The following is a 16,912-nucleotide window of genomic DNA, read 5'->3' as shown; positions in this document are numbered from 1 at the left end:
GTCCTCTTTTAACGTTTTCACATTATACTTTGGTATCCCAGTCAAAGGCATCCCACCACAATGTTACAGCTATGTATGTTGCATTTCTTCAATCAGTCATCTTTAGTTCTTTTCAACACACAAAGTGCAGGTCACAGTGAAGGTTACAGCTAGCAGTCTCAAAGCGAATTAGTCTGGTTGCTATGCAACACCAATCAGTTAATGACAACCTGTAAGCAGCTGAATGAAGCTGCCAGGGAGCTTGACTGAATAAAAAGCAGTGAAAACAATAAAAGCCATTCAAACCCAAGTGTTTTGTATGTTGTGTAACTATCAACAGAATATTTTTCTTGTTATGCAATTTGTTTTTCCTTAAAGTAGGATAATCACCGAGTTCACACATTAAATATTTCCAATAATTATATTTCTGACTGTAATATTTTGAGAATGCGTAACACAAGTCATGGCATTTTTTATTCTTAAAATTTTATTTTGTATGGTTTTCTGTCGCAGTTAAATTGGGTTAATATTAGTTGTCGACTGCAAACTTCAGAGGGACACTTCTAAAACACAATAGCTCAATTGGTCATTACTAGTCTCCTGCATACAGTAAATAGTACTTGTACATTTGTTAGTAAGAATATCCTCTTTTGCAAATATATGATATAATTATTCTAGACACATATGATTTAAAGCAGTGATTCTCAAACTTTTTTGGTTCAAGTACCCCCTTTCTCTTTATTTCTTAATCTTAGCACCCCCTTTGTCCGACTACCACATTTTGCTTAAACTATTTAAAAACAACTATTGAGCATAAAGGGGAAATTAATGAGTGATAGCACACATTTTAAAGAATCTCATTTTGTAAATAAGTGGAAAGGAACACTATTTAGTGCAGTGGTTCCCAACCTTTTTTGGACCGTGACCCCATTTTGATATCAAGAATTTCACCCCACAAGACATTTTTTTTCTAGAATTAGTTTTTCATCATGTTACTGCATTTTAGTTTAACATATAACTTATATTTCACAAAGTTAAAATGTAGGAATACAGTCGTTTACGATTTTGTGTTTTAATTAAAAAAAATTCAAAAATCTATTTTAATTTTTCAGAAATTTCAGACCCCAAGGTTGAAAAACACTGATTTAGTGGCTCCAGAATAGATTTTTTTCTATAGTTTTTACCAAGTGGAACCAAGACTGACACTTTTTGTTAATTTTCCACTCTCTCTCTCAAGTACCCCCTGTAGTGGCATCGCGTACCCCCATTTGAGAAACACCGATTCAAACAATTGGCACTAATTTATCAAACCTTTGCAATGCACAATAACACTCAGGGGTCTCCTCTGCAGAAGCTGTGAACAGTCACGCCTTGAAGTTTTTGCTCGACATCTGGATAGAGGCATATGCAGCGTGAGTTATTTAGAGATGGTACCGCCTGCAGATTATCTCCACTTACTTTACGGTGGAAGCACAGAACACCAGCCGTGGGTACTCTGAGGGAATGGAGTTTTTATGAAGCTAATGATCTGTATGAGCGGCTGGGAGGCACTAAAGGTTGGTGGCCTTTGTCAATCAAACCACCTTCTTTAAACACTAGCCCATTTGAAAGCCTAAAAAGACTAATTTAAAGTGCGGAGTGCTAGCTCATTTATTATCTCTGAGTGAACAGTATTAGAGATGCTCTGTTGGCTACAGCACTTTAAATAAACTTTAAAGTGTTTGTGAGTGGATGGGAATCAATTAAATGCAGAGAATTATTTATTTCTTTGAACGGACCCATGTGTGCAGCAGACGGTGGAGAAAATGAAGGGATCGTACCTTTGCACTTGTAGCCCTGCTTGTAGAAGCCCCAAATCTGCAAGTGGAAAGAGACAGAAATGTAAGGTTGTTGTTAACAATGGTTTGATTTCCTGTTGTATGGAAAGCCTTTAAGCATTGTTAGCAAAGCTCTACTAGCGCTCAACATTTGGAGTACGTTCAATTTTATTAGTGCGCGAGTACACTTTTTTAGTACTGCTTTACGGCAGCCCAATACAAACTAATGCTAGATTATGATGTTATGGCAATTTTTATATTCATCATCATATCGTCAAATGTATGTTCATGTGTACAATTTGTCATGTTTTAATACATGATGACTCCATTACTCTTTGCACTTTTGAACAGCTGAATCATGTTAGATTAAACAGTACAGATCGTATTGTACTCAGTGCAACACAGAGTCTCTGCTGAAGGCCAAAACTCAAACTCACATGCAGATATACACGAACGCACACACTATCAAGGATAGATAAGAGTGGTGCCCAATCTTCCTCATAATATACACGTCTTCATCATCCTCAAATATTTCCACTGTTGGGCATCTGACTCCCCCCTTCTCCTTACCTCAGGGTGGAACTTCTTATGTTATCTGTATAAAAGCTTAAGCTGTGAAACTGTTAGTTAGAGCGGGTCTCTGTCTTCGGATCGCCTGGCCGGGCGGTCACTAATTTTGTCCATCTTTGTACTCTTTTTTACTTAGTTTTATAATAAACCTTTTTTATAAAATCATCAATGCCTCGCCGGGACTCCATCACTCAACCAGAGCAATAAATCATGTCTCCAAATGAGGTCAACCACAAACTTGCCGTGACAATGACCACACAGTTATCTACAAATTCACCTTTCTCAAACTTATATCGTGACGTAGCCAGCAAAAAAAAGGCAGAGAAGACCTTTGTCCGAGGAACAGAGCAACTCCATGCAGTGACAACTCAGCAGCAACACACAGCAATGACACACACTGTCGTTGCGACAACAGGCACGCACACATACTCGCAACCCAGCGCTCCATCAGGCAGCACACAAACAAATATCCATCCATCCATCCATCCATCCATCCATCCATCCATTTTCAGACCCGCTTTGTCAGCACACAAACAAACATATCCACACTCCCTTCCGTATTACTCCCACATCATTCATTTATTTTACTTGTCTCTCTTCATCATACTGTTCACATGGTCACATTTCCATGTCAGACATATGTATATGTGTGAAAGCACCCTTAGTGTCACTGTTGTATTAGGATTTTTCAGTGATTGGTTGCTACAGTCTTGGGAGAACAAAGGTGCACATGTAGCTGTGGGGCAGGCGGAGGGGGGTGCAGAGTTTTTACGACAGTGACATAACCAAAAGGGACCTTTAGGGGGAGCGCTAAGCGCAAGTTACTTAGTTCTGCTTTAAGGGTATATTGCTCAATAGAAATTTCATCAAAACGGAGCTAAAGCCACAAGCTCTCTTAATATATATAACGAATGTCCGCCATGTTTTCCCTTTCTCAAAGGGTGCTGGCAGGTAGTCACATGACCTGATGTACAGTATGTCCCAAAGAAAACACTGGGCAAATGACACATAGTATATCTACACCCGAACAGGCGTATGAGTAGGATGTCTATGCATTGCGCAGTGGTAAAGCATGGTCATTCTACGCTTTGGAGTGAGACTGGGTTATGTACCGACAGCTCCCTTGCTATAAACTCAACTGCTCTCATTCTCTGCAGTACTTTGTAATCACATTGTGTCGCCTGCTCTGTTCTTCTTTCAAAATGAAAATAAAAAAAAGGTGGCTGGTGATGAACTGTGAGGGGACACTTGTTGGAGAGATAAGAGGTTAGCAGGACAGAGGTGATGTGGGGGAGCGAGATCAAGCGAGACCCGGGCAGCACACAGGCAGCTGGGGAGGGGACAATGACATGAAAGAGGCGAGATAAAGATCACTAGCACATCTGAAGAGGCAGAAAATATCCTGACCTCTGCACACGCGCGCACACTCACTGATAGAGACACAGCCTTAGGTTCTACAACAAAGAGAGAGAGCGCAGCACCTAAACGCAACTACCATCACATCCCTGCCTACACTGACTGACCTTTAACGCCCTCAGAGACTGGAAGGCACAATGCACCACAATGGAATTCTAACAGTGCTATAGGAGCCACATGATATGCTGAAGCCAGCTCATGACTCACATTAATTCAACTCTATTCATTAAGCGCAAATACAACAAGTCATCTCAAGGACTACTTATCACAAACTATAAAGTTATGTTTGAATGGAAAACATGCACTGGAGTATTTGAATATTTATTCTTGGCATGAATCCAATAGTCAGCTGAAAACCCAAACTCCGATTTGGTTGGCTAGCAGTGGGCACTCTTTCCTCGGGGATGAGTTTGATTTTGTCGCGCTGACTGCTATGTCTTACACTTTCTCATTTTGTGTCCTTTTGTTGTCGTTATGTATAATGTTTGTTATTTTTGTTTATTTTGCCGCACGCTTTGTGTATTTATTTGTAATTTTGTAGGTTTTTTGGAGGCATTTTGTATATTTTGATTGCTTTGTCATTTTTAATTGTTTTGTGAGTAATGTTTCTTTTATTGTTTTATTGTTGTTTTCATAGTCATACTTTTGTGTATTTTTTTTGCTGTTTTGAGTATTTTCATTTTGTACGTTTATATCGGGGGCCACATAATTAGACCAGTTCCCTAAATCTGTACTATTTCATTATCATACTGTATAAAAGTTAATCGAAAAGGTTTTTCAAAATTTTGCATTTTTGTAATGTTTGCAGTCAAAATTGTCAATAACTGTTTTTGCTAACCAGCGTCAGTTAGCTGGTTAGCACAAACCAACAATCATGAAAAGTTTTTTTTTTTTTGGTTACAAATTTGTTTATTTCTGTTACCAACATTCCTGAAGAGGATTTGAAATCAATATTCAAAAATATTAATAATTTTTCTCTTGCGAGCGAAGTCAACTTACAAAGCCTGCGCAGTGCTCGCAGAATGTGGGCTTCACGTAGGTGGCCTCAGTGAAAGTGTGGATAAAACCCATCTTGCAGTTTAACAGAGAGCTGGCTTGTATGAAGTAGTCGATCATCTCTTCTCTGCTGATCTTTCCATCTCTGTGAATGGCATCAATAATATATTAGCTTCACGTAACATGATTTGTCAATGGACAAATTGATTTATGGGAGCTCACTGATTCTTGTCTAGTTCTCCAAACTTGCTAAGGTAAGGAAAATTGTTCCTGATGGCTTCAAATTCATCCCTGGAGATGTGGCCGTCTCCGTCGGTGTCGAAGTTCTTGAATACCGACTATAAGCACAAAAAAGAAATAAAATAAATGGTCTAAACTATGTTCATAGAGGAATAGACAAGGTCAGCAACAATCAAAAGTCCACACAGTAAGAAATGTTTTCAATATTGAAGTATTTTTCATTGCAATCAGTGCAAAAAGATTGAGTAAACAATCAATATTATTAATAGTAATCATTAATCAAGGTTTTTGCTGTCATTTTTTGTCAATGAAGATTAATCCCATAAATCAGACAAGACCAAGATGTCCTGAACCAAAACGTTTCGGGGTGTAAACAAGTTTGGTGACGTCCAAGAACTGTTATTATCCATCTAATATTGGTTGCCAGGGCGACAACTAAAGTATATTTAGTTTTACCCAAATTACCGGTACTTCTTTCCTGAGATTAAACATCTCATATTAGCTTTAATTTCAAGACAGCCATAATGGTTTTCCTTCATTTCCTCTCATGTGCTATTATAAGCTTCACAGTGACATAATGTCGAATGTTCTAGTTTAAGAAAGGTTTCAGAGTTCTTGTCAATTAGTGAAGGAGGGATTAGAGTAAAACCATCATGCTAAGTCACCTCCACCATCTTCTCTATGTGCTTCTTGATGATTGTGGGGTCCGCGTTGGGCTTTACCGACACCGCCCACTCATCGATCATAGTAGGCTTGGGGTCAAGTGCAGGACCAGGACTGGAGTTTTGCTTCAAAAGAAGTGAAGTCAGAGATCAATATTAACCAAGACAAGACGGTTGATGTGTCAGAGAGTAGTAATGCTCACTGTTGGCTTGCGTGGCTCCCTCAGTAGAGACATCTGGTAGATCTCTTCCTCTGTGTGATACTGGTCCAGAGACACCTGAACAAGAAAATATCTTTACAAAGGCATCTGTAAAGGTCATATATACAGTATGTACATCCAAAGAACAAAAATAAGTGTTAAGGAAAATCATTAATTACCAGAACTGGGGATGCAAATATTGTCCAAAACAAAATGTCCAACCTTGACTTGAATGTTACCTATTTTTAGCTCATAATGTACTGTATATCTTGATGGAAATCACACAAGTCAGTTGTTCCCAAACTTTTCACAGTCCTGTACCCCTTCAGACCTTTAACCTGAAGCCATGTACCCACTGTCCTGCACACTTAAAAACACAATGTAGCCCTGCAGTGAATTTTGTCCCTATCCTTTTGAAAACATCTTATTCAAGATTGTGAGGTTGAGAGGAAGCACCAATCTGTTTGAATTTCATATTTGCGCTTTTTTGATGAGATTGTTTCTCTGTCTGAGGCTGCATGAGTGGGATCTGCATGTGTAATTTGTGGAAATGCATGGAGGCTCCTGACTACTGGTCCACTTATATTTGTTTCCGATGTTAACGCACTGTTTTTTTTTTAAATTTCTATTCACATACCCTATATGACCCCACTTTGTGAACCTAGTACATACGTTAAGCCTACTTTCAATATGATGTCCCGCTGCATGTATTTCGCAAATATACATAATCTGTGCTAAAATAAGAATACTTATTTCACTTTAGTAAGGTCCTAAAGTATGTCCAGAGAAATCACATTTTCTGAACTCAATGCTGCAGTAGAAGATTCTCTTTCCCTCTATAATTCCACCACTATAGTAGCAGGTGAGAGCCTGTTCCCGCCTGTTAACACGTTAAAACTAGCTGCCACACATAATCACCCTCTACATCCACTGTTGGCCTCAAATTGCTTTCCACAGAGCTATTCTCTCACTGCTTAATTGGGTTTCCTGCCTGTTATCGCGTTGAAGTGTGGAATGTGGAAAAAATAAAGAGCTTTATTCTTGTTTGGATCCTTCATTCTCTGGTGCTCAACTAAATAGACATTGTAGGTTAAAGTTGAAAAAAAAAAAAAGGCCGGATTTACGATATATTCAGTTTATTACTATCTTTTGATAGTTCATCATTGTCATATGGAATGGAAAATAGGAAAAGTAATCAAGTAAAAGCTGTAAATAGATTATGCTAGTTCCTTTTTTAATATATACAGTATATCTATATATTGATGGAGTTATTAACTCAGCAAGCTATTGTAAATCCACCCTGAGGGACCTCGACATGAGATAATAAAGAATTGACTCCATCCAATCTTCCACCGGTGAAAAACAGGGGAAATGTTTGCAACACCAATTTCGACACAAAACTAACTTGCACAAAACAAGGAAATTGATCCCTCAAAGTAGTTTAAAGTTTTTTGACCTTTTTTGTCAAAACTAAAGAAACATGCCACTATTTAGCTGTTTATCATTCGTTCCTGATGTTACTGCCGAGTGAGGTCACGGTATATAACTAGTAAGTCAATTAGCATATTTGCTGGGTCATTGGGTAGCGGCAGTTGCTAATAATAGGCCCGCAGTTGTTCTTTTAATAATGAGTTAAAAATATTAAGTTTATTAAGAATGATGATCAAAATATTATCCCATTAGGAGTTCAAAATGTGTTTTTTTTTACATATGAAGTTTAACTTTTGCTTCTAAAAGTTCACATTAGCTGTTATCATGGCATGAAACAAATATAAAGCAATGTTAGGACTTATTTGCTGTCTCTAAAGAGTGAATATAAATGTATTTGGGCATGAGGTAGTGTTGTTGATTGATCCAAGCTCAACTCTTGACATTTTAGTCAAAGTATTTAAATGTGGTGCATTTTGTTGGTAAGAGTGACTGCCCTCTATGGTTTGAAACCCGGATATTACAATAAATTTTGCTATTGGTTGAGAATGGCGCTTTGTGATGTTTTGATGGCTTCTTACATCACAAACCACCACATTTGGCTCCGCCCCTTTTATAGAAGACCAACACATATCGACTGCAATCTGTGGCGAATAGGTTGGATTGAGAGAATAGCAAACAGTGAGTATTGCGTAGCTAGTTAGCATAGCATAGACTATGCTGTTGGAGAGCGACTGGGCGTGTTTTAACTGCTCCATGAGCCACGCCCATAATCAACGAGTCTTTTGAATTTCCAGCCAAAACCTCAGGGTTTAGTACGCTTTAAGTAAAATAATTCAGACATTCTTTAAAAACTCACTGTCAGCAGGTTGAGCAGATCCGTGTTGGCGTCAATATTGGGTGGTGTGGTCTGAATAAGCGCCAGCTCCTGGAGGATGGCATACAGCTGCTGGGTTTTGGCCAAGTTCACCAGCGTCTTCTCTTTATCCACCCAATCCGACAGCGCGACGTGCACCGCTATCAGGTCTTTCAGGTGAACGCCAAGAATTGGGAATCGGAAACCCAAGCATTCGGAGAAACGTTTACGGTACTGACTGTAGTTCCCACATGAGGTCACCAGCTCAATTAAGTTGTTAAAAGTCTGGAGGCAAAGAAAGGGAGTGGGATGAGAATTATTTATGGGTCGGAATGTAAAGGAAGGAAAAAGATAAGTTTGCAAAGGAGTGGAACATTTCCGGTTAATTTCAACAAGAATTTAAGGCTGGGAATTTTGCGAATATTCTTTCCATTGGAATTATCAATGGGATATAACCAGCAATTAGGAGTAATTTAAAATAACTATCATATCCAAACATAAATATTAACATCCATGCAAAATAATCAAATAAAAAACATTACATTTCAATTAGGGTTGCGAAATTCTAAGAATTTTCAAAAGTTGGATAGTTTCCATGGCAATTATTCAGACAAAATAGCATATTTACAAAAGTGAAGGTTAAGTTACTGTGGAAATTTACCGGAACTTTTCTGCCTCTTTGCAACCCTAATATCAAAAAGATTAATAACTATTGTAATGACTCTTGAGCTTTGAACTTACTCATTAGAAGAACATGTACATTTATTAAAATTCAACTATTTTCACCAAAAATATATTTAATTTGTATATTTAGTTTGTATATGTAATTTGTAGTACGTTTGTTTCACCAAACTGACTTATCGTTACCTTCATTAACCAGTATTATCCTCCTGCCACTAGGGGATCCATGTCTACCTTCCAACACAGCGATTGAACTCATTTAACATGTCTAAAATGAGCAACTTGTATGACAAAATTAGTTCAGATTTTTTTTCTCTTTAACGTCAATGTGAAGTAGTTATAATTTGATCAAAATGTCAATCGATCTAGTCATATTGCCAAAGTTTGAATTTACTCTGAGTCTACTTTCCATCAATGAAAAAAAATACTCGACATAATTAATACTCATAGTTTTTCCAACTATTTTTAATGGAAACACCATTGAATGATCTTAAAAAGCAGATAAATTGTGCCCGAAGTTTCATTATTGTATTGTTCAAATGGTGACTAGCATGTAGCATAGCTTTGGGTAGCTCAACCCTGAACTAAACAGTGGGGCTTTACTTTAAAGCTGACATTAATTATAATCATAGTGTCCCTTTTAAAGTGTGGGGTGATGTTCCATTACATGTACAGTACCTGCAGTTTATTAAATACAAAATTAGCACAGCAAGTTTAAAATAGTGATTAGCATGTAGCATAGCTTTGGGGCGCTAAACCCAGACCTAAATAGTGCTGCTTTACTTTAAAGCTGACATTAATTATATTTATATTGTTCCTTTTAAAGTGTGGGGTTATGTTCCAACACACAGACCTGCAGTTTATTAAATACAAAATTAGCACAGTAAGCACTAAGTTCAAAATAGTGATTAGCATGTAGCATAGCTTTGGATAGCTAAACCCCGACGGTGGTGCTTTACTTTAAAGTTGACATTAAATATAATCAAACTGTTCTTTTAAGTGTGGGTTTATGTTCAATACACATACCTGCAGTTTAATAAATAAAAAAATAGCACAGTATGGGGTTCATTTTAAAATAGTGATTAGCATGTAGCATAGCTTTGCATAGCTAAACCCTGACCTAAACAGCGGTGCTTTACTTTCAATTTGAAATTAATTATAATCATACTGTCCCTTTTAAAGTGTGGGATGATGTTCCAATACACGTACCTGCAGTTTATTAAATAAAAAAATAGCACAGTAAGCTTTAGTTTTCTAAGTTTTAAACACTGTATAGCTACTTCCTGCATTTGTAAAATGTAGCTTTATGGCTTTGTGGTTTGATTGAAGTTTGAAATCATTTGGTGTGGGAGTGACGAGCAAAGAGACAAAGCTTTGGAGTTCAGACAGATTTGGATCATTTAATGAAGTCTACCTAATTCTAGCGAGCTAAGCCCATCGACTAACGTCACATTGATTTTGTCTGGCTGTGTTTGCACCTTGTTGGTCTCTGCACTGATGTGCGTCTGTGTGTCTTTGAGACGAGAGATGGAGCTGTTGCTCAGGCCGCCCACCACCGCCATTAACGTGTTGAAGTTCTGCAACTGAAGCAGCTTCTGTCAATGCAGAGGAGAAGAAATAATAGGCGTGACGGTGAGACATATGGTGGTAGTTTATGAGTCAACCAAGGCCTAAAGCAGAAGAAGAAGCAGCAGCAGGTGTTTTTTGTTTGTGCAAAGTCTTGGTTCATATCCAAGAGCTTCATTTGAGTATTGCAAGGCTCAGTGTTGGGAGAAATGCATTACAAAAATAACATGTTACTGTAATATATGCAATAAAATAACGCATTACTGAAACAAAGTGTTAAAGACACCACTGTAAATGATATTCCTTTCTGTGATGTAGAAGAAGAAACTCTGCATTGTGAATCAATATCCATTTGGCTACGCTCAGGTCCTAAGTTATTCTATTATTGTTTAAGTTATACAAACTTTTATTTGGAATACAGCCTTTTTGGTTCTAAAGCATATTAACACTAGAAGTCCCAGGGATTTCTATATCCCCCCAGAAGTCCCAGAGCAGGGTCAAATGAACTCTAGGACCAAACTGACGACTCTGATGGCTACAATTTGCATCTATTCATTTGTAAATGAATCACCTGAGAAATCAGCAGGGGGGAGAGCCTGACTCTAACAATGGAAGTCTGGAATGTTAGGGGGAAGTGCCCTGGAAGCTAAAGTCACAATGCCCCGTTTATTAACTCGTTCTGCTTGATGCTGGGGGAGAACAAACACAGACTACAAACATTGAAAGAAACAGAGTCACCTCTTCCAACACACCTGATTCAAATGATTATCAGGCTTCTGCAGAGCTGGATGATCATTTGAATAAGGTGTGCTGATTAGTGGCCCTCGAGGACCGGAATTGGACACCACTGGAATACCATGTTGTCATGCAGCCTTTTGTGCTGTGGGGAATAAATAGCTGGCTGCTTCCACCTGCTGACACTCCACACTTATTCTACTCAAAATGCAGAGAAGACTTACCACTCAAGAAGCGTTGGAATTGATCCTGAACAATGCAAACCCTTGTGACTCAGATGGGGAGGACATAAACCTTCAGCCAAATTCGGATTCGGACTCTGAGCTGTCTTCAGGTTAGATTTCCCAAACATCCTATTTTCATTTCCTGACTTTATTTTTATTTAAAACCGAAGAAAAGAATAATTTGAATTTGTTCACATTGCAGATGACGCGACTGCTCCTCATCTGGAAAAGAGAGCTCGGTTGGAGAGTGAGCCCACAGAGACGGCGAAAGAGGGCACAGTGTGGCATGAAGAACATGTGGGTACAATTCTCCGTTTCACTCCAATGGAACCGTACGCTGCAGATGGAGAGCCAACAGCAAAGGCCAGAAGAAGAATCAGGAGTCGCCTTCAGAGCTTCCTCTGTTTCATTACTGTTGGCATGCTCCGTCCCATTCAAGAATGGACTATTCAGCATGCACGGCAAACGGAGCAGACGGACTGGTTCATGATCCTCCATGAACTAATGGCATTTATTTCTGTTATTATTTTGAGGGGGGTGACCAAGGTTCCATCTCTGCGTGACAGCTGGTCAGCATGCCTGGGAAACCCACTTATCACTGGAATTATGTCACGAAACCGTTTCCAAGACATCATGCGTCACCTACGATTTGATGACATGTTTACGCGCAGTGAGCGAGTGCAGACAGATAAGTTTGCTGCAATTTCGGATGTGTGGGGATCGTTTGTTACCAACTGCATCACATGCTACAACCCTGGTCGACACATCACAATTGATGAACAGCTTTTCCCATCGAAGACTCGCTGCTGTTTCCTGCAGTACATTGCAACAAAACCCGACAAATTTGGCATAAAGTTTTGGGTGGCTTGTGATTTGAAAACAAAATACATCTGCAATGTCCTCCCATATCTTGGAAAGGACCCCAGTCGTCCCAGTGAGGAGAGACTTTCTGAGAGTGTGGTGATGAAGCTGATGGAACCATTTATGGACAAAGGCAGGACGGTCACCACGGACAATTTCTTTACATCACTGACACTTGCACGACGACTGCTCAGCCGGAAAACCACCATCCTCGGGACAGTCAACAAGATTCGCCGGGAAATTCCTCAGTCAACTAGAAAGATGGACCGCAAGGAATTCACCACTCAGGTATGTTGTTGGTCTTTTTTATTCCATCAACACCTCTGAGTGTGTCATTGTGTTTAAAACCGCTATAATAACAACAATTTCTTCTTTTTTAGGTGTTTTCCACCACTGGTGCCACGCTGACGGTGTATGCGCCCAAACGAAAAAAGACCGTCTACATTCTCAGCAGCATGCACAGCGTGGTTGAGACTGAGGAAACCATCAAAAGGAAGCCAAACACCATCACCCAATACAACACCACAAAGTGCGGAGTGGATGTGATGGACCAGATGGTGCGGGAGTACAGTGTGCGCACAGGAACACGGCGATGGCCAGTCGCCGTGTTCTACAACATGATCGACATGGCGGCACTCAATGCACATCTGCTTTATCAAGCATGCACCGGGGTGCAGGAGAGACGGGTGGACTTCCTGGTTCAGCTAGCAAGAGAGTTGGCTAACTCTCATGTGAGTGAAAAGAAGGCACTCAAAGAGCAACTGCGCCAACAACAACCGCCTACACCTGGCCCTGGGAAAAGGGCTAAGTGTCAGATCAACCATTGCTGCAAGAGCAATCGCGCAACTGTGCGATGTGTTCATTGCCACAAATACACATGTGGCAAATGTAGGAGAGAGATACCGTGGCAGTGCCAAGTATGTCACGAGTCTCAATAAGAGGATGAAGGAGATTCTTCTAAATAAAAACCATTGAAAACAAATCACAGTTGTTCTTTTGCACATTTCTCACACCACACTGTCATTAAAAATAAATAATTTTTGTGTTCTCTTTGGGTCAAATGACACCTCTCTGGGTTTTATAGGTAAAAAGTTCATTTGACACCTCTGTGGGACTTCTAGTGTTAAATGATCTTATTTGTAAATGAATGCAAATAAACAGTATTTAGTGCAGTAGTTCCCAACCTTTTTTGGATCGTGACCCCGTCAAGTATTTCTGGCAACCCCAAAGAAATGTTTTCCTAGAATCATACTTGAGCTATATATATATATATATATATATATATAACATTTCAAGCTGCCCCAATTAAACTCCAAGTGACCCCACATAAGGTCCCAACCCCAAGGTTGAAAACCACTGATTTAATGTCTCCTGAATAGATTTATTTCTATTGTTTTTATCATTTCCGGTCATCTCACGCCTGGGGCGGGACCAAGACTGACACTTTATTTGTAAATTTGCCCACGCTCTCTCTGTGAAATGCCATCGTGCACCCCTAGGGGTACACATACCCCAATTTGAGAAACACTGTGTTAAGGTCCTGATGACTGATTCAAAAGTCAATAAAATACTATAAGGAAAAGGCAAGTGTTTTGTTGCAACGCATTTGTAGACATTAATCTGTAATTGTATCAATGTAATAAGATTCATATTTTAAAATGACTTCACGTCACGTAAATGTGCGATTAGCTCAAAGTAGCTTAAAGTAGTGTCACTACTACATTTAGAATATGGTAGCATTGTAACACGAATATGTTACGTTTGTATCCCTGCGACTAATAATTTTATTTTGAACAAATGCAATAATACAAAAAACAATATTACAATAAACAAATTATTTTTTTGCAGGTAGCCTCCCTACAGAAAACAAAAACAAGACAATTACATATAATTCTGCGTACACATACTTTTTGTGTTCGAAAAGGGAGTGGGTGGAAGTATTAGCATCCTGTTTTCCAGCCATTGCTACTGTTAATAAATTAATTTTGTCATATCTTCATATGATTTTGACTAAATACACACAAAAAATACATACAGTATTACACCTTTTCAATTGATTATTTTCTATAAAATCTCTTGATATAGTATCTGTACACTCTTTAATTTCCATTGGCAAACTGTTCAAGAATCGTATTATTCCACACATATACAATATAAAATGTATTACCATTTTAGAGTAACTTGCCCAACACTCGCAAGGCTTTTACTGAATGTTCCATCCTGTCTGTGTCAAAGTTAGATAAACTCTTTGTGAATGGCGCTCCGCAGGGCTCCGCACTGCCCTTCAAGCCTGCTGGCGTCTCACTGAAAATCGATGGGGTCGCAGCTGAGTGGGTGGGCTGCCAGAGGGGTTCATCGGATTCAGCTCAAACACCCTTTGGAATCAATTTTGCGAAGCAGTGCAAAAGGCAGCCCTTTATTTGACAAAAATAACAATTGTTTTTACGTATAGTGGCTATTCCTTAAAACAGTGAACAGGTTTTAAATATCAGAAAGCTTGAAGAAAACACTGTTGCACTGTAGGAGGTGGAATCAACCATCTACCCAGCGGGTTGGGGGGGGGGGGGGGGGGGGGGGGGGGTGGCATGCTTTTCAAGCACAGTGGAAAATAAATCACAGACGACGAGCAGTATTGTTTGTGTTGAATATTAAAATGCACATTAAGGAAAAAAAGGAGAAAGAATAAACACAAGTGATTTGTAATGTAATGTGATTCCAATGAGTAGCTGAAATGAAATGCAACCTGTGCACCCTGAGGGAGCCTCGAGGAAATGTCAGGCACATTAAGACTCGCATCTGAATACATTAAAAATCAGCTTCTACATAATTTCTGCCTGTGCGTGCGTGCGTGCGTGGGCGCCTGTCGGCATCCCTGATCATTAAAGTTTGAGGTGTTTTGAATTAGCAGAGAATTAATGTAGCCGTACATCAATGGATCTACCCAGACGTATTCCATCAAAATGACTCCAACCAAATGACTTGTGGGATGCTACAGGGCTGTGATTATCATTATCAAAGAGGGAGAGAGGCGTGCATGTGTTTTCAGAAAGCAACGGAACAATATGACTGATTTCAAAGACCATCTAAGAGTAACATTAAAGAAAAAGCCCAATTTGTTGCACATCTCTAATGAGTGGGAACAGAATACCCAGTGGGAGAAGATGTTTGTTTCTTCCAACATAAAAGCAACATTTAGAGAGAGAAAGTAGAAAGAAAACCAGATATTTTTGTGTCTGTTATTGTCTGTTGCCATTGCCTCATCAACAACAATTATAAGCTATGAGTAGTTTGATTTTCAATTAAAAATTTAAAAAATCAAGGCTTTTTTTTTTTTTAATTAGGGTTGTGAAAAAAAAACCTTTAAAAACTGGTTATTTTCATTGTTTGTTCAAATACACTCTTACTTTGAAAACGCAATTTTCAGGTTTTTTTTTTTTTGGTTTTTGGAAACCAAAAATGAAAATCAACCAGTTTATAAAGTTTTGTTTATCTTTTCTTGACCCTGATAAAACGCCTTGAATTTCTTTAAGTGTAAGTACACACTTAAACCACTTTTTTCTGCTGAATTCATATATGATTAGGTATGAAGTAATGTACTGTGCAACGCTGTGGGGGTGGGGCTGCTATGACTGGGCGTGTCTTAACAACTCTAGGAGCAACGCCCATAATCAAGGCATTTTCTAATTTCCTCGTAGTGGCAGGTCAGCAAAAAACTTTTCTGAACAGAAAATCCAATGAACAAAACATGCACTGACTTTAAACCAAATCAAGCTCAAATACATTTTTTTAGGCTTCATTTTATGTGAAGTATTGTAATTTTGAACCTGGCGCTAATGGAGAATGCCATGAATCTTGTATGTCTGTCACGCTACGAGATGAACTCAAATTCCTTTCTGTTGCATGTGTAAAATATTCAACTATTCCTGAGGGGAATATGAATGTCTTTGGAAATACGTAACAAGCCTACTGTAGGTCATTGTCATTCCTTCTGCAACAGTGAGCAACAGCAGGGTCACCATCAGTGGCTAACCATGACACAAACCTGAGAAAATATTCAAACTCTGCAGTATAACTATTGAGGTTTGTTGGGTTATTTGCAAATAGATTATTTGATCTCTTTAGTGGGCTACTGATTCTTATCTTTTTTATTTCTGGAGTCTAGCCTTTTACCTTTTTTACGCAATCAAACAACGTGCAGTGGCGCAGTGTCCGACGCAATCAAACAATGTGCAGTAACGCGGTGTCTGACGCAATGACGCAATCAAACAACGTGCAGTGGCGCAGTGTCCGACGCAATCAAACAACGTGCAATAACGCGGTGTCTGACGCAATGACGCAATCAAACAACGTGCAGTGGCACAGTGTCCGACGCAATCAAACAACGTGCAGTAACGCGGTGTCTGACACAATCAAACAACGTGCAGCAACGCGGTGTCTGACGCAATGACGCAATCAAACAACGTGCAGTGACACAGTGTCCAACGCAATCAAACAAAGTGCAGTGACGCGGTGTCTGACGCAATGACGCAATCAAACAATGTGCAGTGACGCGGTGTCTGACGCAATCAAACAATGTGCAGTGGCGCGGTGTCCAACGCAGTCAAACAACGTGCAGTGACGCGGCGTCCAACGCAAAATAAAACAATGTGCAGTGGAGCGGTATCGGACGCAGTCAAATTAC

General features: G+C 39.3%; 1 protein-coding gene across 1 annotated transcript in view; it reads right to left on the bottom strand.

The window, feature by feature from the left end:
- Nucleotides 1–16,912, bottom strand: part of LOC114480090 (RAS guanyl-releasing protein 2-like) — a 64,731-nt gene that overhangs the window by 11,541 nt on the left and 36,278 nt on the right. The window contains exons 8-14 of the mRNA XM_028473915.1: nucleotides 10,324–10,440; nucleotides 8,168–8,449; nucleotides 5,884–5,958; nucleotides 5,684–5,806; nucleotides 5,001–5,116; nucleotides 4,782–4,923; nucleotides 1,800–1,836 (exon numbers count right to left, since the gene is read on the bottom strand). Coding sequence (XP_028329716.1) covers nucleotides 1,800–1,836; nucleotides 4,782–4,923; nucleotides 5,001–5,116; nucleotides 5,684–5,806; nucleotides 5,884–5,958; nucleotides 8,168–8,449; nucleotides 10,324–10,440 — 892 coding nt within the window. The remainder of the gene's footprint in view (nucleotides 1–1,799; nucleotides 1,837–4,781; nucleotides 4,924–5,000; nucleotides 5,117–5,683; nucleotides 5,807–5,883; nucleotides 5,959–8,167; nucleotides 8,450–10,323; nucleotides 10,441–16,912) is intronic.

This window comes from Gouania willdenowi, chromosome 18, assembly GCF_900634775.1.
Source record: "Gouania willdenowi chromosome 18, fGouWil2.1, whole genome shotgun sequence".
Classification (NCBI taxonomy): Eukaryota; Metazoa; Chordata; class Actinopteri; order Blenniiformes; family Gobiesocidae; genus Gouania; species Gouania willdenowi.
Note: the sequence above shows the minus strand (reverse complement) of the source record. Positions and strands in the feature narration are given on the sequence as shown.